At 39.4% G+C, this 26,615-nt stretch overlaps 1 protein-coding gene across 2 annotated transcripts in view; it reads right to left on the bottom strand.

Annotated features, from left to right (window-relative positions):
- stk40 (serine/threonine kinase 40) overlaps window positions 1-26,615 on the bottom strand; it is a 73,286-nt gene that overhangs the window by 42,370 nt on the left and 4,301 nt on the right. For both annotated transcript variants that reach the window (XM_072548567.1, XM_072548568.1), the window contains exons 2-6: window positions 9,912-10,038; window positions 7,935-8,020; window positions 6,210-6,350; window positions 5,665-5,886; window positions 4,403-4,455 (exon numbers count right to left, since the gene is read on the bottom strand). In XM_072548567.1, the coding sequence (XP_072404668.1) occupies window positions 4,403-4,455; window positions 5,665-5,886; window positions 6,210-6,350; window positions 7,935-8,020; window positions 9,912-10,038 (629 nt within the window). The remainder of the gene's footprint in view (window positions 1-4,402; window positions 4,456-5,664; window positions 5,887-6,209; window positions 6,351-7,934; window positions 8,021-9,911; window positions 10,039-26,615) is intronic.

The raw sequence follows: 26,615 nt of genomic DNA, 5'->3' as shown, positions 1-26,615 counted from the left end.
AGTTGCAAGCTGCTTCTTGTTAGTTAAATTAAGATATCACAAATTTCACAATGAAAATCAATGTTCTTTCAATGGATAATCAGAGCAACCAATCAAGCTGCATTCCTAAAGCACTAAATGTAGAGATTTATTCTCATGATTCAGGCGTTATCAGTTCTAGACAGTTCTTGTTTAAAAATTGCCAGCTACATTCAAATATCTTATTGTTTGTATAAGGATTGGAAAAACTGAAATTCAAAACATCTGTTCATACCAAAGTTGAAAACAAAGGCAAAACCAAAAGCAAAGAAAACACTGTCAGGGAACTTGCACATGTGTTGCATAGTATACGTTCAACTGTAGGATGAACCTCATTGATTTTACCTTCCTGAAAGACAAGCTTTTGGTGAAATTTAGCACAGATTCCACAGCTATATCAACAGAGAACTTAGAACAATACAGTACAAAACAGGCACTTTGGCCCTCGACATTGCGCCGACCTGTGAATTATTCTCAGCTTGTCCCCCTATACTATTGTTTAAATCTCCTTAATGTGGCTGAGTTGACTACATTAGCAGGTAGGGCATTCCATGCCCTTACCACTCTCTGCGTAAAGAATCTGCCTCTGACATCTGTCTTAAATCGATCACCCCTCAATTTGTAGTTATGCCCTCTCGTATAAGCTGACGTCATCACTGTCCTTCACTTTCTACCATGTCTAATCATCTGACCATCTTGTATATCTCTATTAAATCCCCCCTTAGCCTTCTTCTTTCCAATGAGAACAGACCCAAGTCGCTCAGCCTTTCCACATAAAACCTTTCCTCCAGACCAGGCAACATCCTGGTAAATCTCCTCTGCACCTTTTCCAATGCTTCCACATCCTTCCTGTAATGGGGTGACCAGAACTGTACACAATATTCCAAGTGTGGCCGCACCAGCGTTTTGTATAGTTGCAGCATGACATTGCGGTTCCGGAACTCAGTCCCTCTACCAATGAATCCTAAGACACTGTACACCTTTTTAAGAGCACTATCCACCTGGGTGGCAACTTTCAGAGATCTTTGCACATGGACTCCAAGATCCCTCTGCACATTCACACTACCAAGAATCTTTCCATTGACCTCGTACTCTGCCTTCCTGTTATTCTTCCCAAAGTGAATCACCTCACATTTAGCTGCATTGAACTCCATTTGCCACATCTCAGCCCAATTCTGCAGTTTATCCAAGTCCCCCCCGCAACCTGTAACATTCTTCCAAACTGTCTACTACTCAACAGACTTAAGTCTCGTCTGCAAATTTACTACTCCATCCACCTATGCTTGCGTCTAAGTCATTTATAAAAATGACAAACAGCAGTGGTCCCAAAACAGATCCTTGTGGCACACCACTAGTAACTGGACTCCAGACTGAATATTTTCCATCAACCACCACTCGCTGCCTTCTTTCAGAAAGCCAGTTTCTAATCCAAACGGCTAAATCACCCTCAATTCCATGCCTCTGCATTTTCTCCATCAAGCCTATCATGTGGAACCTTATCAAAGGCTTTACTGAAGTCCATGTATACCACGTCAACAGCCCTACCCTCATCGACATGCTTGGTCACCTTCTCAAAAAACTCAATGAGGTTTGTGAGACATGACCTGCCCTTGATGAAACCATGTGGACTACCTGAAATCAAATTGTTGCTTGCTAGATGATTATAAATCTTACCTCTTATAATCTTTTCCAAAACCTTTCCTACAACAGAAGTAAGGCTCACTGGTCTATAATTATCTGAGTCATCTCTGCTGCCCTTCGTGAACAAGGGCACAACATTTGCAATCCTCCAGTCCTCAGGTACTAAACCTTTGGGACAATGATGACTCAAATATCAAAGCCAAAGGTTCTGCTATCTCCTCTCTAGCTTCCCAGAGAATCCTCGGATAAATCCCATCCGGCCCAGGGGACTTGTCTACTATCACTCCTTCTAGAATTGATAAAACCTGTTTATAACTAACCTCGATCCTTTCTAGTCTAATATCTCGAACCTCATTCTTCTCCTCAACAATATTCTCCTTTTCCTGAGTGAACACCGACGAGAAATGTTCATTTAGTACCTCTCCAATCTCTACATGGTCCACACTCAACTTCCCACTTCTGTCTTTGGCCCTATTCCTACCCTAAGCATCCTTTTATTCCTCACATACCTATAGAAAGCTTTAGGGTTCTCCTTTATTCTATTTGCTAAAGACTGGTTGCGTCCTCTCTTTGCTCCTCTTAGTTCTCTTTTAAATCCTTCCTCGCTGATCTGTAACTCTCCATCGCCTCATCTTACCATCTTACCTCATCAACATAAAAAGGAAAGAAACCTGAACACTTTTTCAACAGATGTTAATGTAAAGTCCTACCATGTGCAATTAAAGAACAAGGTTACTTTTGCTTGTTTCTTCATTTCCTTCCCCTTGTGCAGTATAGACACAGCAATTTACACCTATGTAGTATAGGTTCTCTGACAGACTAACAGAGATAGCCAAAAGAAACAATTTAAAATCTCATTGAGTCTATGGAATACTAGAAACTGTTCTCTTAACAATTTAATAAAAATAATCTTGACTTACTGACTTAATATTATTAAGTGCATGCTTTTTAAGGGGGAAGTCTCTCCAACTGTAACCATTATAGTGCAGTATTAATAGACGTTACATAACTTACTGTGGGCAGGAGTAATATTGTGGTTTTCAAAAAGGCAGGATTCATGTAAGTGCTCATTTCTTAAAAAAATTGACCATGTAATTGGCAAATTTGCCCAGTTTACAGACATGGTTAAATACATTTAGCAAGATGTGCATAAGGAACAATGACAGAATCCAAATACAAAACATACTCCCTCACAGGACTGAATGATACAGCGGTAAGTATCTTTTGCAAAAGTAAATTGAGTTACATTCATAAAGCATGTGGAAGCAGGTCCAAACTTTGTTCTTTTATGGATGCAATGGGGTTATTGTTCCAGACTACTGAACTCAGACTTCACAAATGCAGTCGTCATTTAAATGTGATCTAACTACACGAACTTGCTTTCAATCTTTTGAAAAATGCGAACAAATTAAGACCGACAATTCTGAGTTGCGCAGCACAATATCATATGCTGTACTGAAGGTACATTTATTTGGCCAAGAATTCCTCTATTAATGCTCAATTATTTTCCATCAATTGATAAGCTTTGGGAACTTTGTAATTAAACAAATCTCTACACAGAATTAGTAAGCATTGTGATATTTTTGACTTGGGATTTTCTTTTTTGTACTGACTTTTGATCAACACATTTTGGACGGCACAGGAAAGGGCGGGCATTGTAAAGATAAGGAAGGTAAGAAACAAGGCAAAAAGGGACTGCAGTGACAAGACAGATCAAACATCAATCCTTATACAAGGGAAAAAAAAAACTCATTTGTTGAGCTGAATAAACACTTGGTTAAACTGGTCTCACACATCTCCAAGCAACTGATCAGAGAACACCATTCATTACAATGTTTCCCTTCCATGAAGGGCAAGTGTGCAGTTTTTTTTCTGATTAGGAATGAAGGAAGATGTCAAAACACAAAACCAAAGTATATATATATATATATATATATATTACACATATATGTGAAATAATAAAATCAAATGGTACAACACATCACCTAAATCTGAAAGAAAAAGACAGTTTCCTTTCAGGCATCCATTGACCAGATTTACACTGAGTAATTGGTGGTTTTATTACAGATTTCCAGCTCTCATGTTTTTCTCTGCAATGCCTGAACTGCTTCACATGGTCACATGAATTAGTGCTTTCAAGTTTCATATTTACAGCTAGAATACCAAGACTCATGACACTGTCAAGTAGTGACTTATTGGTGCCTCCTGGCTGACTCAAGTCAAACCAGTTACAACTGGTTGCTTTACAGAAACAGCATTACTAAATAAAGAAGCAATGAGATATGGCTATGCATTGTGTTGGACACTAGCACTGTCCTTTTGAGCTGGGTTAAAAACAGTGTTTAGGAGAACAGTTTGAAAATTTCTCCTTATCCACCACTCATTACCTGCCAGGTGAGAAATGATTTTTAAGTAACTGTAGCCCAATCTGTGTGGATATTGGGACCACAATGCACACTTGCTTGCAACTGGCAATCACACGCAGAAAGGCCACGAGTGACTAATGGGAGAGAAGCAAAACATCAGTGATGCAACAGACTGACCTTTCAAAGCTTTGAGTCAAATTATACCAAGTGAAATAGAAGAGTTTAGAATTAGCAGTGCCAAATCTTATCTGGAAATGCTTAACACAGTAGCCACAGCAAGTGTTACATTCTCCTTGCACCAATATCACTCAACTTGATGAGCCAAGTATTAACACTATATTGATTCAATAACCGATACATAATCAATTTCAAATTACCTTTTATTTAGCACCATGTTCCCCAGCTTCAGGTCCCTGTGCACAATGTTCTTCTGCAGAAGAAAGGAAAACAAAGATTTTTTCTGTAATCGATCAGCCTTCAGCAATGCAACCTGCTTGAAGCTGAACATAAATTAATTTATAAAAGGTTCATACAGTCAGAAGCTTGGTTTACATCAAACCACACAGCCACAAATTTTAAAGATCAGGTTTCTCAGTAGCAAAATCACAAACGACATTATGAATTACAAGGATGGGAACGTCATCATTTTTGATCTGATGTCAGAATGGTCCAGTAGAGTTTGGAGCATCAATTCAGGGCTGCTTTCTTATGATAACAACAACTGACTGATGATCTGTCCAATGTCTGCCCTGTCACATATGAAGTATCATTTTCTGACTGCCAGAATATATCTGATTTCTAAATGAGGATATTTTCAGAAACCTTTCCAAATGAATTCCTACCCCACAATGTTCATAGAAAAAAAGCAACAGATAATCAGCAGTTAAGTACACAGCATGCAATAGCACTGCTTGAATCACTTGTGAAATGGTTCAGGTTTGTGCCACTAATTCTTCCTTACATTGAAAAAAAAGTGAGGTAAAAACAAAACGGAGAAGTAAGGAAAGAGTAGATTAAATACTACATTCCCTCGGAAATATAGCTAGTCTTAGTCACAAGGTAGGTACTTAGTCCCCACTGAGATGCTTACTGCATATTTAAAACTAGACAAATTAGATTAAGTTAAACTAATAGGTGTTTACTTAAACGACTAAGTCAATGGAATGATATGGTCATACGGGGAAGCACATCAAGGAAGTTCAGAATATAAACAGAAACTAGACGGGGTGAACCTGTCTAGTACAGCAATGAGCTAAATGGAAATTTACATATTATTAGTTATGACTATGAAAAATGAATCAAGGTCAAGGTACATAACTGCAGCAATCTAACAATGTTCTTCAATGGTTCTAGTGACTGAGTGGCCATTTTGTTGTTGTTTTGTTCTTTCATCACAGGTATTCGAGACCCTGTGATATTAATATTATTTTTCCTTTAAAGTCACAGGCGTTTGCAGTGGTTCTTCTCAATCAACTGGATTACTGCCTCCCCAGTCTTTGCAGATATATGCATTGGCTCCAAACAAAAAAAAACAAACTCAATGCAGACAATAGGGGTTAGGAAAACAGCATCTGCTGCAACATCAACATCAACATCCTGATCACAAGTAAAAAATTAATTAAACACACAATCCTTTTACCTTATGTAAAGCTTCCACTACCCGTACCACATCATAGAATATTGCGATTGTTTCACGCTCACTGAGCCTCTTCTCTTTGATGACATAATGTTGTAGATTGATGAGATCTGCAGTTTTATCACTAAAGTCATGGGCACAGAGACAGTCAAGAACTAAACAGATCCTTTTCTTCATCCTCCGCATAAGCTTGCTGGATTCAAACTCTTCGACAACAGCCCTATCCTATAAAAGAGTAAACATTGAGAATTAGTCCATCTTTAGAGCCACTTGTAGACTTTAAGCATACAAGTATTCCTTGAATGCTTGGAAACTTTTTCTCCAGAATGCCTAGAATTTGCCAAATTCAAGAGAAAATTGGATTATTGCTTGATAAGGATGAATGTACTGGGCTCCAAGAGAACGCAGGAGAGTAACACTCCATAACTTGCTCTATATGAGAACCAACAGGGCAAATGGCACCTGTGCTATAACCATTGAGTGTACAAGAAAAATGTTATTAATGGGATTAGTAAAAATACATACATTCTGTGCTTTCTTACAGTTACCTGAAAGAGGCCATGGTGATGCACCACTCCATCTTGATTGGGAAGCAAGGACAGAAGCGAGTATTCTGTATGCAGAAGCATCTTTCCTTGTCTTTCTTCCTGAGTTTCCATTCTCTCACCTCGATCTTCAAGTGTGAGAATCTAAAAGGGAGGAAAAAGTCAGAATTCAAACGTTTATTTACCATGAAGAGTATTTTTCTTTATTTTAACAACTGATTGTCACAAGGTTTATAAAACACATTGAAGTTGTAATATAGAAGTAAAAATATTGTTCTTTGATCTCATGGAAGCAACTTTTCCTGGAAAGATACAAGTATTTTTCAGCAAATATGAACCCTAAATAATAGGATGACAAATTCAATACAGGTCATAGCCACTGGAATCCCTGTACATCTGCTATTTCCACATTTAAACTACTTATTCTAATCCAATTTCCCACTTCTTCCCACCGGCCCTCCAATATTTTCTCATGTAAACAACTAGTAACATCTTTATAAGGAAAAAAAATTGTTGTTCTCTGTTTTCACACTTCCACCAACCTCAATTTATGGCTGCTTACAGATTCAGTGAAATAATCTTGTTCTCTTAAAACATTTGATCCTTTGTACTGATAGCCCTAGCTTGTCAGTGTCTCACCATTAAGATAATAGTGCACTATTTTGACCACTCTGCAGTTCAAGAAGATCTATCCTACTTTTATTTTTAGCCCCTTTATAAATAACATGCAGAATCCTACTCCACCAAGAATCATGCTCTTCAGAGATTTGTCCATCTGTATTCTGTCACCATACTTGATAATTTTAGAGTTACATTCCATTAGCTGTTTTGTTCCAAGAAAACAAAACAGGCCATCAGATGAGATGTCTGAGCATGTGTATATGCAAATGAAAGGTATTGGACAGATCACAATCTAATTCTAATCACAGTTTTCCAGCAGCAGGAAGGAAAAAAAAAGGAAACCAAACATGTTATGCTTTTACACATGTTACAAAGTGGTACGCACATTTCCTTAAGGGATTCTGCATTTATTTAATTTGAAGTAAATAGCATTCTGGTGTCTAGTCTTGACAGCCATTCATCTTGAGAGAACCTGGACAACAAATGCGTCAGCAAGAAAGCACCAAAGTTCAACTCAATCAAGCCTTTTAATGCAGACATGGTTTTGCTTTCCCTGGGGGCTTAAAAAATGTACTGTAGCAACTAGATACAACAGTAAAATGTAGTTACAAATAAACAGTGCAGACTTGCGGGCACTTGGAGATACATAAATATCAGTGACTGAAATTTGGCCTCATGTCAGCACCTTTCTAGGTAAGGATCCTCAAAGCAGCGCAGCTGCAAGTGAGGAGATCAGAATGGCTTTGGAGCTCAACCTTCACTGGGTTAAATGTATTACACTAACATAATAACATACTTTTACTGTAAAATATGCTTTGCAACTATATTATGCTGTCACCTTAGTAACTATAGTTCTTTGGACTATTTTTGATGTGTGATGGAAAGGTTTATAACTGAACTCAAGGACTCTTGTGGTATAGTGGCAGTGTTGCTATCTCCGAGCCAGGAGGTCCAGGTTAGGGTCCCACCTGCTCTGGATGGGTCATAACATCTATAAACATATTGGTTACAAAAAACATCTGTAATTGAACGTATCAAAGTATATTTGTTCTTCCATGTAACAGGTTTTTATTTTAAGTACAGTGTTAGTCGGCTTTCTTCACTTACTTTTAATTGATAGAAGTCATCTGTTCCATCTTTTCTCGCCAAACACTGAACAATGCTCTGTACAGGCGAATTTCCCAAACGAGGACCTAACCAAGAGAAATAAAACTGCTTTAAAAACAAAGCACACACCCTAGAGATTCCTTTCAATTTAGTGGAAGGCCTATGACTAACTCTCAATTACATAAAAGACTTCCCCAATGTGTAGGACTTCTTACTCATTTCAAAAATCAAGGTCATTTTGTGTAATAAGTGCCACTGAGAACAGTTCAGTGAGTGACTAATCGTTTTTGAGTCACTGAAAACCATAAAAACAACATACAGCTGACAAGTCCTGCTGAAGGATAAAGCTAATTTTCTAAACCGTTTCAGGACACAGCAAAGCAACTTTGTTGTTTGTTTCAAACATGCCTTGAAACACAAAAATAAAATTGACAAGAGCTCAAGTAGTTCTTGAATCTAAATAAATTTCCTTCTTTCCTCCACTGTTCAAGTCAAATCTGGATTTACATGGCCTGGTCCTGCAATCAATTCTGTCTGGGCCTCAGTGTTGGCACGTTGCTCAACCTCATGTGACGTCTTAACCCTGTCCTCAATCAAAATTTCCAGCAGACAACCAATAGAGACAGAAATCCCAGGTGATCTTTCTCCCTCCCTCTGCATACACCATCAGGTTGGAGTTTTAACAGGTCTTCTACAATAAAACTGCGATAGGACCACAAAAAAGTTATGTCACAAAAATAAACCATTCAGCTCATGGTATCGCTCCTGACAATAAAATAAAAACAAGCTGCCCATTCTACAGTATTTCAAATCTGCCAATTCACCTAAGCTAGAGATCAAACTCAGGAATTCCTGGCCCAGCAAACTCCACCACAGATTATCCTCCAGCTTCTTCACATGCTCAAAATGATTTGTATTCAGTTAGCAACCCTTGTGGTAATTTACCAAACCTGTGTTTTGGAAAGAACAATCAGCTTTTTTTTAAGATTAGATTACTTACAGCGTGGAAACAGACCCTTCGGCCCAACAAGTCCACACTGACCCGCCAAAGCGCAACCCACCCAGACCCATTCCTCTACATTTACCCATTCTACTAACACTACGGGCAATTTAGCATGGCCAATTCACCTAACCTGCACATCTTTGGACTGTGGGAGGAAACCGGAGCACCTGGAGGAAACCCACGCAGACATGGGGAGAATGTGCAAACTCCACACCGTCGCTAAGGTGGGAATTGAACCCGGGTCTCTTGCGCTGTGAGGCAACAATGCTAACCACTGTGCCACCGTGCCGCCCACTCAAAATACCACAGACTCCCTGGCGGGGAATTGAACCCTGGTCTGCCACGTGACAGGCAGGGAACACTAACCACTACACTATCAAGGATTGGATCAGCTTCACCTTCAACAAAAAAATCTCTGCTGGCCGAAAGTACAGCTACCACCTCATCCTCCAAACCACTATGGCTCAAGTCTGGACATTGGATTTTGGTAGGATATTACAACACAGTTGATTGCATTTGAGCAGAATCTCTGGTCAGTATTTTTTTTAATTGAGTCTGTGCACAGACTATTTTGTTATGGAGCTGCTTTGATGGTTCCATTCAGAAAAGCAATTGGTCTCCCAGCCACAGAAACCAACTGTCCTTGGCGTGACTTCCCTTTAACTGAGCTGATCTTACACAAGCGTGACTACTGGCCTCAGTTTCCTAGGTGACTGAAGGAAGGACAATAACCTATGGTCCAGCTGTTCACAATCAAAGACTGAAAACTGGACAGAGCAGGAATATGCTCTATAGCAGAAATCATCTGTCAACACTCACCATCCCAGCCTGCTCATGAAGAGCAGCAAATAAGGGGTAAATGGTGCCTCTGGAACGGAACATGAAATAAGTTCCAAGAGCAGGAGGGATATGGTAAGAAAACAAATTGATGGCCCAACACCAATATTCAAAGAACTGAAATTGGATAAACTCACCCAAGATGAATGGCCCAGCTCTTTTGCTGTTACTTCCAGAGATTCCTGTACAAAGAGCCTTCGAGCGTGCTGAGGATTCACCAGCTCCTCTGTCTGCTGCTCTCCTCTTCATCCTGCAGTCTCCACTCTAAAGAGAAGGAAACATTTTGAAACATTTGCTATGCCTAGTTTGATTCGACAGAATTATTTTAAAATGACCCAAACTAACCTGTTTAACAAGATGCAAATGATCTATTTCATATACACAAATTAATCCCTATTAGGATCTAAATTGGGTTTGGCAGCTCAGAGAAGCAGAGGCACTGACGCTGTGAGAGAAGCAGTGGTAGTTGATGTGCTGCAACCAGCAAATCAGAGTCATGAAAAGGAAGAATGAGTAATCATCACAGAATCTACTCAGTATCATAATGGACAGAGCTTTTCCATGAAATTGTGGATATTTGATTATATATATCCCTTTTGTCATGAATGATGTCATAGCAAATTAAACAGTAAAAATAAAATGTCAATAAAATGTCATTTTATTCTTTAAAGAAACACTGAGTAGCTTCCCAGTAAAATTGTGTTTTGCATCCTTTTGTCTTCATCTGCTAAACGCTTGCTGCCTTCGATTATTTTTGTCTATCAGTGTTCTTTCCAAATTACGAACTACCAATATCCTGACAAGGAACCACTCTATTGCCTTTTCTCTTGTATTGAGGTGAAGTGAATTTTTACTTGACACATGGAAAGTGATATTGCACCCTCCCAGAACGGAGCACTTGCAATTACGTTCACCGTCCTTAAGTCGAAACCTAAAGTGCTGACAGCAGCACAATGATTTTGGATTGTTCATTCAGTTTAGGGTGATCACGTGATTAAATTTTCCAACTTCAGTATTTCAAAGTTGATTATCAACATTATGATTCAAGTAAACAAAAAACTTGAAGATACTTATTAAACAAAGATCAAGTCTGTTTTAGTTAAAGTGGAAATTTACTGCTGTCGTGTTTACAGAGAGCTAGGTTTTCACTGATTTAAAAAGGTACAATACGCCACAATTTGTGTGAAAACAGGATATGACTGATTGAGAGAAACGGACTTTCAGCAAGCCTGAAATCTCACTCTCAGTGGAGTCTGTGTACTCTGCTTCTGTTGTCACTGCATCAACTATGAAGCTTGGAGAGGCAGTAGGAGTCTTTTGAGCACTTCAACAACTTCAATTTGCCCAAGTTCTCAACCATTAACTGCAAAACAGTATGCTTCTCCTTAAAAGGATTAAACACAAACTATTTAACACATTCTGAATAAATTGTGCTGAGCATTTCAATTAACATTAAAATCGGAAGAAGAAAATGAAGATTTAAAAGAATCTGCAGTGATTGTAACTAGGTCAGCCAAATGGATCTCAGAATATGAGTTGCCAGATTGGACCAGATTAACAGCCCCGACTGACAGATAAGAACAGGAATGTCAGACATCTTGTTCACCTGGAGATGGCAAAGATTCTCCTGGGTAAATAAAGGGTGACTTGGTAATGGGATACCAGCGTTTGTGGAGCTACTTCAGTGGCGATTAGAAAAAAGCACACTCCTGAAGAAATTCACTCGCAACAGTGACTTTGAGTTTTGTTAAGCATTTGTGGCATCATGGGAAGCGTGACTCCTTCAATCCTGCCAAAGACTGAGCACAGGTATGTGGAAAGAACGTGTTATTTTCTCCTGAGCAAATTATTTTGGGGCAGACAAAAAGCAATGAGTAATTCTCCTTACAGCTTGTGGACCCACAGCTTTTTCAGTTATTAGGAACCAAATATTCCCTGAGGCACCACACATTAAAATCTTTAAGAGTTGATGGATTTAGTTAAGGAATGTAATTACCCAAGCTGCCTCTAATTCTGGGATGCTATCGGTTTTACTTGACAGTTCAAGAGATTTGACTAGGTTAACACAACTTGCAGAGACATGCGACTTTGGTTTAACCCTTAGTAAGATACTGAGAGATCATCAGGTATATGGGGTTAATGGTTTAACCATGCAAAAGCATCTATTAGCCGAAGCCCAACAGGACTTCAAACAGTCGCGAGAACTGGCTTTACCATTGGAAAATGCAGCAAGTGGAGCATGATTTGCAGGGTATTCTGATGGAAATGAACACTGTCGCCAGTCAGACTGAGCTTGGGGAACACCACTTGAGTGAAAACAATTGCATAGCCTCACTTAGGACATATGCTGAGCAGAGGGACTCTAGGTCAGGTCAAAGCAAAACCCCAAAACAAAGCCAAGCCTCAGCCAAATGGTTAAATTCTCTTCAGGGATAGCTCTAGCAGAATTGCTAATGGGGAAAATACTTTGTAGCAGGTTAAATCAGATCTCCCCTGACCTAGGGAGGTTGAAATGGCATCAGGGATGTAGCGATTATACTGAGGTCAGTCAGGTGATCACAGAATGAGTTGCCTGATTGGACCAGATAAATGTTCCCAATCAAGGAGCCCTAGCTGACAGACATGAATAGGTTCTGTTCACTCAGAGTTGGATGAGAGGGAACTGGATTCATGTTACGGAGTCTCCCCATGGAAATGAATGGCGACTTTGGTGACTGGATACCAGCTTCTGTGGAGTTACTTCAAATCTCTTCTCTGCAATAGGACAAACACTATCACAATTTAGGCTTGTCCCAGTTTCTAGGAAACCACTTTTTTCAACTCAAACGACACTTCAGAATATTCATTTTCTCTTCAAAGAAAGTGAGTGAAGGGAGGGAAGAGGGGTGAGAAACTTGTGATCATAAAATTTTCCAACCAGTACATTTGTAGATGCAACATTGCTCTTAAATTTTAAAAGTTTAACGTAACATCTTAGTATGCACCACTAACCTAACTTTGACTCAAATGTTACGTTAAAAATGCATCTATCGTATGCTTCTCATAACATCAGTATATTCTTTGCCCAAAATCGTAGACCATAAGACATCAGGGCAGAAGTGGGCCTCTCAAGTCTGCTCCAACAATCAATGAGATCACTTCTAATCTGATAATCCTCAGATATACTTTCTCAATCTTGGATGCACTTACTGATGAAAAATCTGTCTATTTCAGTCTTGAGTATACTCAACCCTTGTCTCCCTAATCTGCTGCAGTAAATAATTTCACAAACTCACTACTTTCTTGGGGGGGGGGGGGGTGGGGAGGAGGAGTAGTAGACAGCGAGAGAGAGAGCGAGAGAGCGAGAGCGTCAGTCTTAAGAGAATGACCCCCAGAGTCTAAGGTTCTCCCCTATGGTCCCAGACTTTCACAAAGAAAGAAACAACTTTTCTAAACACCTACCCTGACAAGCCCCCAAGTATTGTACATGTTATAGTAAGTCACCCTTGCAGATGTGTCAAAATTATGTCTCCAAAATGACATTATTATGTATAACTTTTATGCTTGCAATCTGTGCAGCAACAAATACTGTGTCATATAACATGGATTAAAGCCATCATAGTCATGTTATCTACTCTGCTGCTGAACGAACAGGGCCTCTAAACCTATAACTACACTACAACACACAAAGAAATTCAAAAAGACAATGTCCATGAAAACTGGCTAGAGCAGACAGACATTGAATTTTATCTATCAAAATAATGGGTTTTTTTCCTCCCCTTCAGACCTACAAGTGCCTTTGTGTATTGATCTTATTCTTCAGCATTCAAGGTTTCAATTCAAGCTTACACATTCTACATTATAAAGTACACAACGATTTCTCCATTCACATTTATTGGGTAACTAAGTTAGAAGGTGGTTGAGGCACCAGTTGGTCACTTATTTCACAAGAGCAATGGTGACAAGTCTCATGTAAATTTTCCAAGAAATAACAGAAAGCTTCTCAAAAATGAACTGCTGGTTCCCACATAATCACACAATTTAGTTTCAAAATATGTGATGCATTAACACACCCTTGTTCATGCAAGATGAGTGTCTGCCACGTCCTTCTGCAAACAGCTGCATTTTTCTAATAAAAGGCCACAGACCTGCTCCTTCTGTCTGCACAGACGCTACTCAAATTGCTGAGTACATCCAGCCTTCGTTAGAACAAAAAATTGTGAATAATAGAGGCCTAATCAAGTCAACAAAACTAGCAAGAAGGTCAGCCAAATTGAGGAATTAAAGAACAGAAGAGAGGTTGAGAAGCCAAGTTTAGCGTAGAAGATGCAGCAAGGAAACTGAAGAGAGGGGTAGTCCAAGGACTAGAAAGTGAATGATGCTACAGAAAAGATGAGAGTAAATAAATGTTATTCATGAATTTATGATAGGAAGACTAATGAAGATGAAAATAATGGACAAGCAAGATTATAGTACCGGTTAAGATACATTTATCTGATTGCAAGATTCCACAGGGATGGGGAAATCACACACTTGTAAGGACAAAGCTGGAGAAGTAGAATTTACAACCTATAACTGCTCCACACTTCAGTATAGAGTTTATACAGTTGGTTCTGCAACAGCACGTGTTTCTTCAACTTGAATTAGCTTTAACACGATTGAAGAATTTAGACTGAACACAAACTTTCCTTACCTGGATTGGCTAAAATACGATTCCAGCCCTATTTATTTTAAATGGTGCAGCTATTGCGTGACTTTCCTATATTGCGAGATTGAATGAGAACGGGACTATTGCATTATATCAGAACCAACTGCAGTTTCAACCTGACAGAGCAGCATAATGAAATCCAGAGAGGCTGCACCACATTGACACTATCAATACAGCTATATGCAGTCTAAAAGCTAGCAGGGCACCAGTACCTCTTGTGTAAGCTGAAAACAGGCTTCATATGATAAATCAATCCATTGCAACTTGCTATATTTTTATAACATTAAATCACTTAATTAATACAAGTATTGCTTCTCTGGCAGTTTAAAAACATCGATCATTTACAGCTGCTTCTGTTTAAAGGATGCGACTCTAAATTCTCATGCTTCTTTGGAGATAAGCAGAGAGGGTAGAAAAAAAAAACTAGCTTCATATAAAAGTGGTTCAAGAACCAGAGATCATAGATTCAACATCATTGGCAAAAGATCTACAGAGGAAAACAGACAAAAAGAAATGAAGAGAAACCAAATATATCAGCTCTTAGAAAAATCCAGCAAAGACACAAAAAGCAAAATGATCTCTTTCCAAGCATAGACTCAACAACATTATGCACTATTTTATGAGGAGTGGTAAGGTTTCCAATTGTGGGGAAAGTCCAAGACTAAAGGGAATAAACTCAGAATAAAAGGTTGATGATGATTTGAAACAGATGAGGAGAAATATCTTTTCTCAAAAGGATAGTAAATTTGTGGATTCTGTACCACAGGGAACTGTCATGGTTGGGTCATTAAGTATATTCAAGGCTGAAATAGATTTTTATTCAGCAAGGGAATCGAGAGTCATCAGGCTAAGGCAAGAAAGTGGAGCAGAGGATGATCAGATCAGCCATGACCTCATTGAATGGCGAAGCAGACTCAATGGGCTGAAGAGCTTACTTCTCCTACATCTTATGGTTTTATGCAATATTAGTAGCTTACTCCACAAAAAAAAACAGGTACTAATCTACAGATAAGAAGCATGGAATCAGAGTTATCCATATAGCCCACATGTTCACAACAGACAATTACAAAATAACACGAGAACTGGAGCTCTATTCAGCTGCCTAGAAAACAAATTGGAACAGTAAAAATAAAATGTTCAAATCAACTAGCTACAGGATTATTGAAATAAAAAGTTTAAAAATAACCTAAGGCAAAAATTATTCAAAGCATAATATTCAAATTATGTCAGAAATGTATTGGCAGTGATCTGCCAAAATATGGCCAAATAAGACAAGTTATAAAAATCAATTCAGACTGCACAGGAGGTCACCTATTGTGCCAGGGATGGCTTTTGAAAGAGATACCCAATTAGGTTCATTTCACTGCTCATTTCCATAGCACTACAAAATTCTCTTGAATACATCTAACTTTCCTTTTTTTAAAGTCATTGAATCAGCTGCTACCATTCTTTCAGACACAGTGCATTATCATCATCTGCCAGGTACAATGTAAAATCAAACATTTCAGCACATTATCTCTGGCTCTTTTGCTCATTACCTTCCATCTGTATATTTTGCTACCATTCCTTCCTCCTGGTAATGGAAACAGTTTTTCCCACCTACTCTACTTATATATTCTACACTTTTTAACAGCTCAAAATCTCCCTGAACATTTTCTGCTTTAAGGAGAGCAATTCTGGTTTCTCAAGCAATTCAAAAACTTCCAATTCCTGATATGTCCCAGGAGAGACCAAATATTACATTCAAAATACTGAAGTATTTTTAAAGATGCTGATTGATGGGTTTAATATCTCAAGTATTTCTTGTCCTGTTCAAAATCCATAATTTTCTAATTTTTTTTGTTTTCTCAGCTCCTTGGATATGATGAAGTCTATGATGTGTGTCACACTGATAGAGACCCAAAAGCAAAGTTCCAGTCTCAAGCATTAAATTCACCAATGTTCCCCTGGAATCTGGAACTGCAACCTCTCAGTTAAACATGAAAACTGCAGCCAAAGACTTTTCTTATAGTTCTGTACAATCAGCTTTAAAATCTGTTTGAATAATACAGATTCAAAGCATAAAAGCAGATCAGTTCTCTTGGATTCACTATCAAATTATGCTGGTACATGTCAGATTTCACTTCCTAAAAGGCAGCGTGGATGTTTCAATCACTCCTATACATTTCCTTCAAATACTGTAAATGGAACTACTTAATCCTTTCACAGGATTAAATTCCTGTGGTTAACACTCAAAGCAACAATTTTCAATGAGCAATCCTGTGAAGTCATTCCTAGGCAACAGTAGCGAGTACTTCCTTCTGAATTCAGTGTTTCTTTCAAAGAAAATCAACTTTTTTTTCGAACAAATTAGGACGATACAGTTCCACAGCATTCAACTTCAATCCAGAGCAACTTCTAATAACATGGAGGGGGAAAAACTATCAAATAACTTTATCTTACAGACATGACAGCAAGGAGGTCAGAATATAAGTTTCTACTACACCCAATTCTGCGTGGCAACACTCTAAAGAACAACACTTACTGAAAAAGAACACCCAGGTTTTTAAGCCTTAACCAGTTTGTATAAGCATGGTAACAGACACACTGGGTTCTGAGGACTAAATAGTAAAGCCAATCTATTTCATAACTGAGTTTATGGTCAGCTTCACGAGTGTGGATACTTACCAGTTGTCCAAATTATATGATGTGTAATTCCAGAGAGAAAGCATCTATAGCTATCCAACGTGAAGGAATAGGACAAAACTCAATTCCTCACAATACCCCTCATGATATGCATCAAACACAACAGTAGCATTTTCAAAGCTGTACTGATCAATAGCAGGTACAACTCAAACAGGCAGTAGGACCAGTGATTGTCCAGTTCAGCCCAAACACTGTGCGAGAGAGAGGGAGAGAGAGGGGGAGAGAGGGAACGCGTGCATGTGTACACAGCTTTTATTGCACTTGAACCTCTGACTTTGAAATGGGACTTGGAAACCATAAACATCTTATACTGTTCAAGCCTACTTGGATGTAAGGAACTGCACCATCCATGGCTCCTGTCAGTCTGATTTTAATGAAAACTAGTAATTTGCGGGGTGTCATGAGAAGGGACCAAAAGCATCCTGCAGGAAAACAATGAGGCTGAATAGACACATGACTGCAGTGCCACATGGTTAAGGAACAAGTTGCTTTGTTACAAACATGTGACTGTAAGGCCCAGCCTACTACATAGGGCTGAAAGTGCAGCCTTCTTCAGAACTCAGAAGACGTTTAAAATGAGTTGATGAGTGCATTATTGTCTATTTGTTGTCTGGATCAGCCCATTATCCTCATAAGAATGATTGCGCTACCACAGAGTCATCAAAAGATTAAAAATAATTGGTAGTCTGGTTGGGTGCTGTCACCATTTATTTCCCAAGAAAGTATTCACACTTTCACAAGATAAGCAGTTGCAAATTACTACAGCCAAAATCAAGGGTCACAAAGCATACAGCTGCATTTAAGTCAAAGCTGTGCTCTACATCTTCAAACCCAGTTGAAAATCTGGTACATGAAGCCCTTTAAACCAAGCTTGACTCAGCATGAGCCCAAATTTAAAGACCGTGCCTTTCTATATATTTGACTGAACTGAAATGGGAAAAAAGAACTGTTTTTAAAAGACAAGGTTTGTTGTAGGATTACTGCATTACTTTTGCAAGTGACACTTAAGTACTGTTTATAAAGCCACCTGTTCAAGCAGTAGTAAAGGGTTTGCAGCTGAGCCTGAACTAAGGACGGTGTTAAAATGGAGATTCAACCAGCAACAAGTTGCTGATTGGTCTGTGGACTAGTGACCAGTTGTCAATGACAAAAGCCTTCTGCCTGCCAACATCTGTATGAATGGGCTCCAAGGGAGATGAATAGCCCCAGGCTGTGAACAAGTTACTGAGAAGCCATTAATTCTCTGAAAACTCAGGAGCTTTGTTAACCTCTGCCATAAGAAAAAAAATCACCAAATCCTGAAGAATGCCAGTTTATTTTTCCTTCAGCAGTTGCTATAAGCTGTTAGTGTTAAGAATAAATTAAAACCTTTTATAAGTGTGAACCAGTCAAATCTATATACTCTAAACGACTCAGATCATCCGGAGAAGGAAGATCAATAATGTTCCGATCAGCACAAATATAATTTCAACAAATCCTGTTAACAGAGGCCACTGAACTGCCTTCCCTCTGCCCACATAACCCTTGTTTTTTTTCCACCTGTCTGTATATAAAATATAAAGGGGGAGGTGATATTTTAACCAGTAGAGCTGATATATCAAAAGTCCATAATTACTTACCTGCAGCTCTAATCTACTTATTTAAAAGAATCAGTCAGCTTGATAAATGTGTGCTTTCTGTTCATTGAAGTCTGAGATTCCAGTATATTGGAAAATTATACGTACTTCTAAAAAATCTTGAACTTTTGAGATAAATCTAGGAAACGCAGAGCTTGACTTCCAGCACATGATTTTGTGTTCTGCCTCACTGGATTAATCATATAAAATAATCACACTGGGTCAAAAGATCCCAGATCCTGGAGTTGTGGCACAGTTCGCTTAAGCAGATTAAAGACAATTTTAGCCAGCTCTCTTAACAGTGTTAGCATCCTGAGCTCTTGACGAGAAAGTAGAGGTTGAAATCCTACCTGCCTTTGGAGTGGATCAGGACACAGATAATTTGGCATACTGAACATAAAACTCATAAATTAATAGCAATTAAATTTTAAGGAAAACACTCAAAATGGAAAAGCATCTCAACAATTAGCAAATAATAAATGTAACAAAGGCTGTGATGATCTAAAAGTACCAACATAAATACAAAAATGAAACAGAAATTCAAAGGGTTTAAACGAGGTGAATGGAAACTATTAGCAGTAATCCAGATTGGAGGACATGCACTAATGATTTTGAAATTGAACAGTGAACCGAAAAGAAATGTGATTATAATTTGACACAAACTCTGTGGTAAGGAAAATAAATTTCTTTTCAGTAATTCAGTTCTGTCTATTCCTGTTTCTTTTTCTCTTCCAAAGTTAACACTTATTAATTCTTGTACCAACCAGTGACCAAAGACAGCATTCCACAGAGATGTCAGACTTCACACCTTTTAAGAAAAAAAACGCAAAAGGATTTTCAATCCCACAATTTCATTCCGAAGAAATAGGCTGCGCTCCCCAGAGTTCTCTCTGGTCTTTAGCCCTCACTGGCCACCAACAAACAAATTATTTATTTCACCATGGGGCCTTGCTGGTCAGAAATTAGCTGTTGCATTTTCTACATCATAACATTAACTGCACTTCAAAAGTGTTGCTCAGCTAGAAAACATTTTGGTTCTTCCAAAGGTTGCAAAAAAAAAGTACTAAGCAAACATACGTTGATCTTTATCTACAATATATTCAGCACAATAAAATCCAAAACTTCATGAAAGCAAATAAATATTTTCACATGAAAGCTTCATTTATACAGTACTCAATACACTAAAATATTAGGAATCTTTGCACAATAATATTTTGTGTGGAAGCGTGAATATTGTACAATTGTTCATTGTATTAGACTTTGCTGATCTTTAAAGTAACTGGATTTCCAGTAAACCTACAGATAAGCATGAAACTGTTCATACTTTCCGCATGTAGTTGAAAATCACAACACCAGGTTATAGCCCAACAGGTTTATTTGGAAGCACTAGCTTTTGGAGCACTGCTCCTTCATCAGGTGATTGTGAACATGTGCATGTAAACAGTGAGCAATACCCAGTAGCACATAGCTTCTTCAAGACTTTAGTTGCGACTGGAGATCTAGCTGTTTAAAATCAAAGTGAGGTGTTGATAATTTCAGATCTGTCAGTGATGACAGTAATGTTAAAGGCAATTAAAAATGTAAAACATAAGTACAAGCAAAACTCAAGATGGGATTTATTTATTTCCCTCAACTGTAACTAAATAAACCTAAAAGTTGCTTGGACTGCTTTACATAAAGGAGCAAAGAGAGTGCTACAGAGCTGGAGATTCCAGATACCAACTGAATAGGACTAAACAGAAAGCATTTGGAAGCAAAAGTTTAAATAGTGACTAATTACCACAGGTTCCCAAAGGAGAACTCCCAAAACCACCAAATAACCTTACCACAGTCAGCCCCATCTAAATATTTCCAAGAAAGAGTGTCAAGATGTTATCCTTCACAGATCTTTAAAATTCACATTTGGGAGGCCAAATTACATATTTTATCAACCAATTATTAATGTGATGATATTGCCAGTACTAAATTTAGCAGCAATTTTTATTCAAATAAAAAAGGATTGCAACATAGGTCAAGGTAGAGACTATTGGCACCTCTACACCACAAGTGCAGGCAAGTTTGCCTTTGTTGGACACATGCTCTGATCAGAACGAGTCCGGGTCTCAATGCAAAGCGAAGTGTTAAGGTCTTGCCATTGGATGCTGGCTTCTAGTTTTGGCAATGTAAATACAAAGCCAGTTGCGCACACTCACTCTCTGTATTTATAGAGGACTAGCAAAGACACCAGGCTTCTACTGACAGCAAGGAGATAACTCTCTCTAAACAGTGTATGATTTTACACGTGAAATGCTTCAAAGGATGTTACAACGGAGGCTAGCATTTTACTCTGAGTACAGTCTTTTTTTGAAAAAGGGTTGCACGATTATTACAGCTAAGTACAAGACCAGTATCAATGTTCACATAATCATGATTATAATAAGTGATTATTCTTTCTGTAAAATAAAATCGCACATATCCAGAATTTCAGGGAAAAGTAGAAAATCACATAAACCTTCTAGACAGGAACACACAATGAACAAAGCAGTCTTTGATTCCATTACAAAGCTTGTTTTTCCCACAAAAAAAAGGAGCCAATAGTCACATCTTTAGCCTGCTTCTTAGAAACAGACCAGAATTTTTCGCTTGCCACAACTACCATATTATGCGACAGCCTACAATCATAAAGTAACCACAGCTATGACAGGAGCTTAAATTCCTCTGTTCCGTATGGTCACTTTCACAATCCCCAACATTGTGAGCAGCAGCAGCAATTAACATAAAAAACATTATAAAGATCAGATCACTTACACCAGGTTTTATTCATTTTCTTTGCACTCACCCCAACCAATCCATGAAGTACAGACTTGAACTGCTATGCACAGTCCAGAGCTCTCAAAGGCAGCCATTCTTGACCATTTATATCTGCGTTAAGGCACCATAACCAAATCTAATATTTCCTTTATGAATGCAGTGTTCGGTTTTACTTGAAATGTGCAGGAAGCCAATTATCACACTCTTAGCCGCTGCCAAAGTTCTGATCAACTACACCAGCAGAAACAATTATCATATCTTGGATTGTCTGTTTGCCCAGGTATTTGATCTGTATTGGCTGGGCATATCTGTTGAGACTAAACAAACGTGCCTGTCACCTTTGAACACTGCTTGACAAAGATACTGCTTCTCATTTCAGAAAAGCAAGCTGCAGTTCTAACTGATGTTCTCACCAATGTAATAAAACGAAGAAATGCAAATGCTGAAAATCTGAAACAAAGACAGAAATTGCTAGAAAGACTCGACAGGCCCATGAGCATCTGTGGAGAGAATGCAGAATTAATGCTTTGGATCCAGGTCACTGGACCAAAATGTTAACTCTGCTTTCTCTCCACAGGTGCTGCCAAACCTGCAGAGTTTTTCTAGCAATTTCTGTCTTTGTTCGTCACCAATGTATTTATTTTGTCAGTCAGTTAACACCAGCGTCATTAGCAGCAGCAGCAAACTGATAGTGTAAACAAGAGTGTTGATGCTACCACTACTAGGATCAGCGCACAGCTGCCAAACAGGTGGTTCAAACCATCACCTGCACCAGCAACACTAACTGTTTGGCCACTGAAAACAGCCTTCATAGTCCATCACCAGCAAACACAATAGCAGGAGCATTCTTAACCTTTATAGGCCACTTTTGGAATATTGCGTGCAATTCTGGTCTCCTTCCTAGCGGAAGGATGTTTGAAACTTGAAAGGGTTCAGAAAAGATTTACAAGGATGTCGCCAGGATTGGAGGATTTGAGCTACAGGGAGAGGTTGAATAGGCTGGGGCTGTTTTCCCTGGAGCGTCGGCAGCTGAGGTTTATAAAATCATGAAGGGCATGGAAAGGATAAATAGACATGGTCTTTTCCCTGGGATCAGGAAGTCCAGAACTAAAGGCCATAGGTTTAGGGTGAGGGGGGAAAGATATAAAAAAGACCGAAGGGGCAACCTTTTCACAATGGGTGGTGCATGTGTGGAATGGGCTGCCAGAGGAAGTGGTGGAGGCTGGTACAATTGCAACATTTAAGAGGTATCTGGATGGGTATATGAATAGGAAAGGTTTGGAGGGATATGGGCCAGGTGCTGGCCAGTGGGACTAGATTAGGTTGAGATATCTGGTCAGCATGAACAAGTTGGACCAAAGGGTCTGTTTCTGTGCCGTACATCTCTATGACTCTAGATACCATTGAACTGCACCCTGGCATCAGGCGAGCTTCTTTCAGAAAAACAATTCCAAACAACACATACGTACAGTGGTTTTAAATTGGAACCTGGTGTAATGTGAACCCATCACTAGAAGTAGGGCTGATCGAACAGTGAAGTTAGGAGCCAGTACTGGAAACCACTTTAGCAACCAGTTCTACAATATAACTAGACCACAGGATATAGTGATATCACTCCATTACACTGGTTCATTATTATACACAAAGATAAAAGTTGTCAAATGCTCAGCAAAAACACGAAATTTTAGTGGTTCAGATGCACTTGAAGATCCAAGTACCTATTTGCAAACAAAAGCAAAGTAGCAAAATCATTTCAAACAAGATCACTTCAAAAGCTCAAAACTGAAACCCACTCAACGTATTAAAGCAATTACGAGTAGGAACAAAGTAGGACTGGACCTCTAAGTCATAAGGTGAGACATCCACTTTAAGAATGTTTCTAAATCTCATGCGGGGCCAGGGAGATGGCAAGCCACCTATGCAAGCATCCATTACAGACATTATTTCAAAAGGTCAAGGTATAATGCACCCAATCAAGATAAAAATTGGCACTACCCATTTCTGTTGGCAAAGAGTCATCAATAGACAGTCGCAGTTCAGCTGCCCCACCAAGCTGAAGGACCACCACTTTGGCAATGAGCCAGTAGAATAGTTCAGCTAAATTGTAGGAAGCAGTACAAGTTTGAAAGCTCATGAACGACAGCATAAAATGAACGCCAATCTCCTCTGGGTCAGGAAAACTTAAGTCAATAGAGAGCTCAATATGGACATTTCACTACAAATCAAGGAACTAAGATTGCCAAACTTTTGGTGGTCTTTCAGATCCATTCCTCTTCTGGGGCTAGCTTACACTGAATCTAATGCTTTCAAATCAGTTTCATGGAATTAATCCATCGGGCTAGTAGACAGAAATGCTCAGAAATAGAATATGGATCTATCTAGGTTGCTATTTTATAGAAGGAGACAAAAGAACTCATGCTAACTCAAAAAAAAGGCAATGGAAACAAATTTCAAAATGAGGAAATTAATGTCAGTGAGGCAAATAGGAGCAATGCATTTACAGAACAAAATTCTGGACAGGGCAAATTCCCAGAGCGAATCTCCTGATTGAAAAATCTGCAAGATGGGGCCACAGCCTCAGGTTAGGGTGGGATTCCTCAACTGGAAGAAACCTCTTCACTCAAAAGACGGCTATTATTTGGTGTTCTCTGCCCCAGAGGGTAGCGAATGGCTCATCATTCAAATATTAGGGATTTGGACTTCTCAAAATTAAGATCAGTCATCACCATACTGAATGAAGCAGATTCAAGAAGTCTTATAGACCACATTCGCTCCTCATAGTCCTTTTGTCAATAGAAGGAGATGTTGCTAAAGAGAGATGAAGTCGAGTGGCAGGAGGCACTAGCGAAGCATATAAACTAGTACTGGGCCAAATAGCTTCACTTAACTAAACTTAAAACAAAATGTAAGTTATTGTTAAATGATTGCTTTGAAAGCACAACCGCAAAGGCCCAGCATGTGGAATTTATGTTCAGATCAAAAGGTAAGTTATAGCACATAAATAAAAGGACAAAGGATGAGAATGTCACTGGCTAGCCCAGCATTTATAAGCAATCTCGAATTGCCCAGAAAAAGGTGAGCATCAACCACTTTCTTGAACTGCCCCAGTGCATCAGGTGTAGGTACACCCATAGTGTTGTTAAAAAGGGAGGTTCAAGATTTTGATCCACTAACAGCGAAGAAACCATGTAAGCACCAGGAGTTCATCACCCTGCACTTGCGACCGTTTGAAGGAAGAAAATAAGACCTATTGCATAACTATTGCAGGGATAACGCTGCCTCTTTAAGTCGGTTCCTTCAAGTGGTTGAACAGCTTCTGCTGGAATCAGAAAACAGATTCCAACTATCAATAGGCAGTGGACATGACCTTTCAAGCGTGACAAATTCAAAAACAGCAGAGACTGCAGCAGTTATCTTGATACATTACCTTCTTTGACCTCACAAAGGCCTTAGACTCTATCTACCAGGAGGGTTAAGGGAGGTCCTCCTCAATTTGGTTGCCGACAGAAATAAGCATTGTCCTTTGCTTGCTGTGTGACAATATGCAAGACATGATTTTCACCAATAATTCTGACCGACCCAATACCTGAGCAAACTAAAATCAAGCAAACCTGTGTCATCGCACCAACACTCTTCTCCACCTTCTTTCCTACAATATTTGCCCCCATTTCTGTAAAGATTCCACAAGAATGGAACTTCTTTGCCAGATACTCTGGAGACCATTCAATCAAAGTTTGGGAGAAGATTTGTAGCTCGGGTGCTCGTTGTTGTGGTTCTGTTTGCAGAGCTGGGAATTTGTGTTGCAGACATTTCGTCCCCTGTCTAGATGACATCCACAGTGCTTGGGAGCCTCCTGTGAAGCGTTTCTGTGATGTTTCCTCCGGCATTTATAGTGATTTGTTTCTGCCGCTTCCAGTTGTCAGTTCCAGCTGTCCGCTGCAGTGGCCGGTATATTGGATCCAGGTCGATGAGCTTATTGACTGAATCTGTGGATGAGTGCCATGCCTCTAGGAATTCCCTGGCTGTTCTCTGTTTTGACCAATGTAGTGTACAAAATCCCACGCAAGGACTGTACAAAACACTACATAGGACAAACAGGAAGACAGCTAACGATCTGCATCCATGAACACCAACTAGCCACGAAACGACATGACCAGCTATCCTTAGTAGCCACACACTAAGCAACATGAGTTTGACTGGGACAACACTACTATTTTCAGACAAGCCAAACAGAGAACAGCCAGGGAATTCCTGGAGGCATGGCATTCATCCACAGATTCAATCAATAAGCACACCAACCTGGACCCAATATACCGGCCACTGCAGCGGACAGCTGGAACTGACAACTGGAAGCGGCAGATACAAATCACTATAAATGCAGGAGGAAACATCACAGAAGCGCTTCACAGGAGGCTCCCAAGCACTGAGGATGTCACCTAGACAGGGGACAAAACGTCCGCAACACGAATTTCCAGCTCGGCGAACAGAACCACAACACCATTCAATCAGCATCACGTTCAGTCCATAACTAAGACCACCTCAATGTCTATTGTCATTGATCTGTATTGTGGCCCAGATGTGAAGTTTTGACACTAAAATACTCAGCCTCTTTCAAATCCCTCCAGAGCTTTGTTCTTATCTATCTTTGCAGCCTCCCATATCAACACTACGATGAGGACTGTGCCTTCAGTTGCCTCGTCCCCCAAGTCTGGAATGCACTCCTTACCTTGAGATCAGAGTGGTGCTGGAAAAGCACAGCAGGTCAGGCAGCATCCGAGGAGCAGGAAAATCGACATCTCGGGCAAAAGCCCTTCATCAAGAATGTTATCACACTTTTGTGACGAAGGGCTTTTACCTGAAGCCTCGATTTCCCTGCTCCTCAGAAGCTGCCTGACCTGCTGCGCTTTTCCAGCACCACTCTGACCTAAACTCTGGTTTCCAGCATCTGCAGTCCTCACTTTTGCCTAATGCACTCCTTACACCCATCTCACTTCTCTCTAAGATATATGTCTTCAACTTATCCAGATTTTAGTCACTTGAACTAATATCAAGTTATGTGACTT

The sequence above is a fragment of the Chiloscyllium punctatum genome, chromosome 27 (genome assembly GCF_047496795.1).
Source record: "Chiloscyllium punctatum isolate Juve2018m chromosome 27, sChiPun1.3, whole genome shotgun sequence".
Lineage (NCBI taxonomy): Eukaryota > Metazoa > Chordata > Chondrichthyes > Orectolobiformes > Hemiscylliidae > Chiloscyllium > Chiloscyllium punctatum.
The sequence above is the reverse complement of the archived record's forward strand: the minus strand, read 5'-3'. Positions and strand labels throughout refer to the sequence as shown.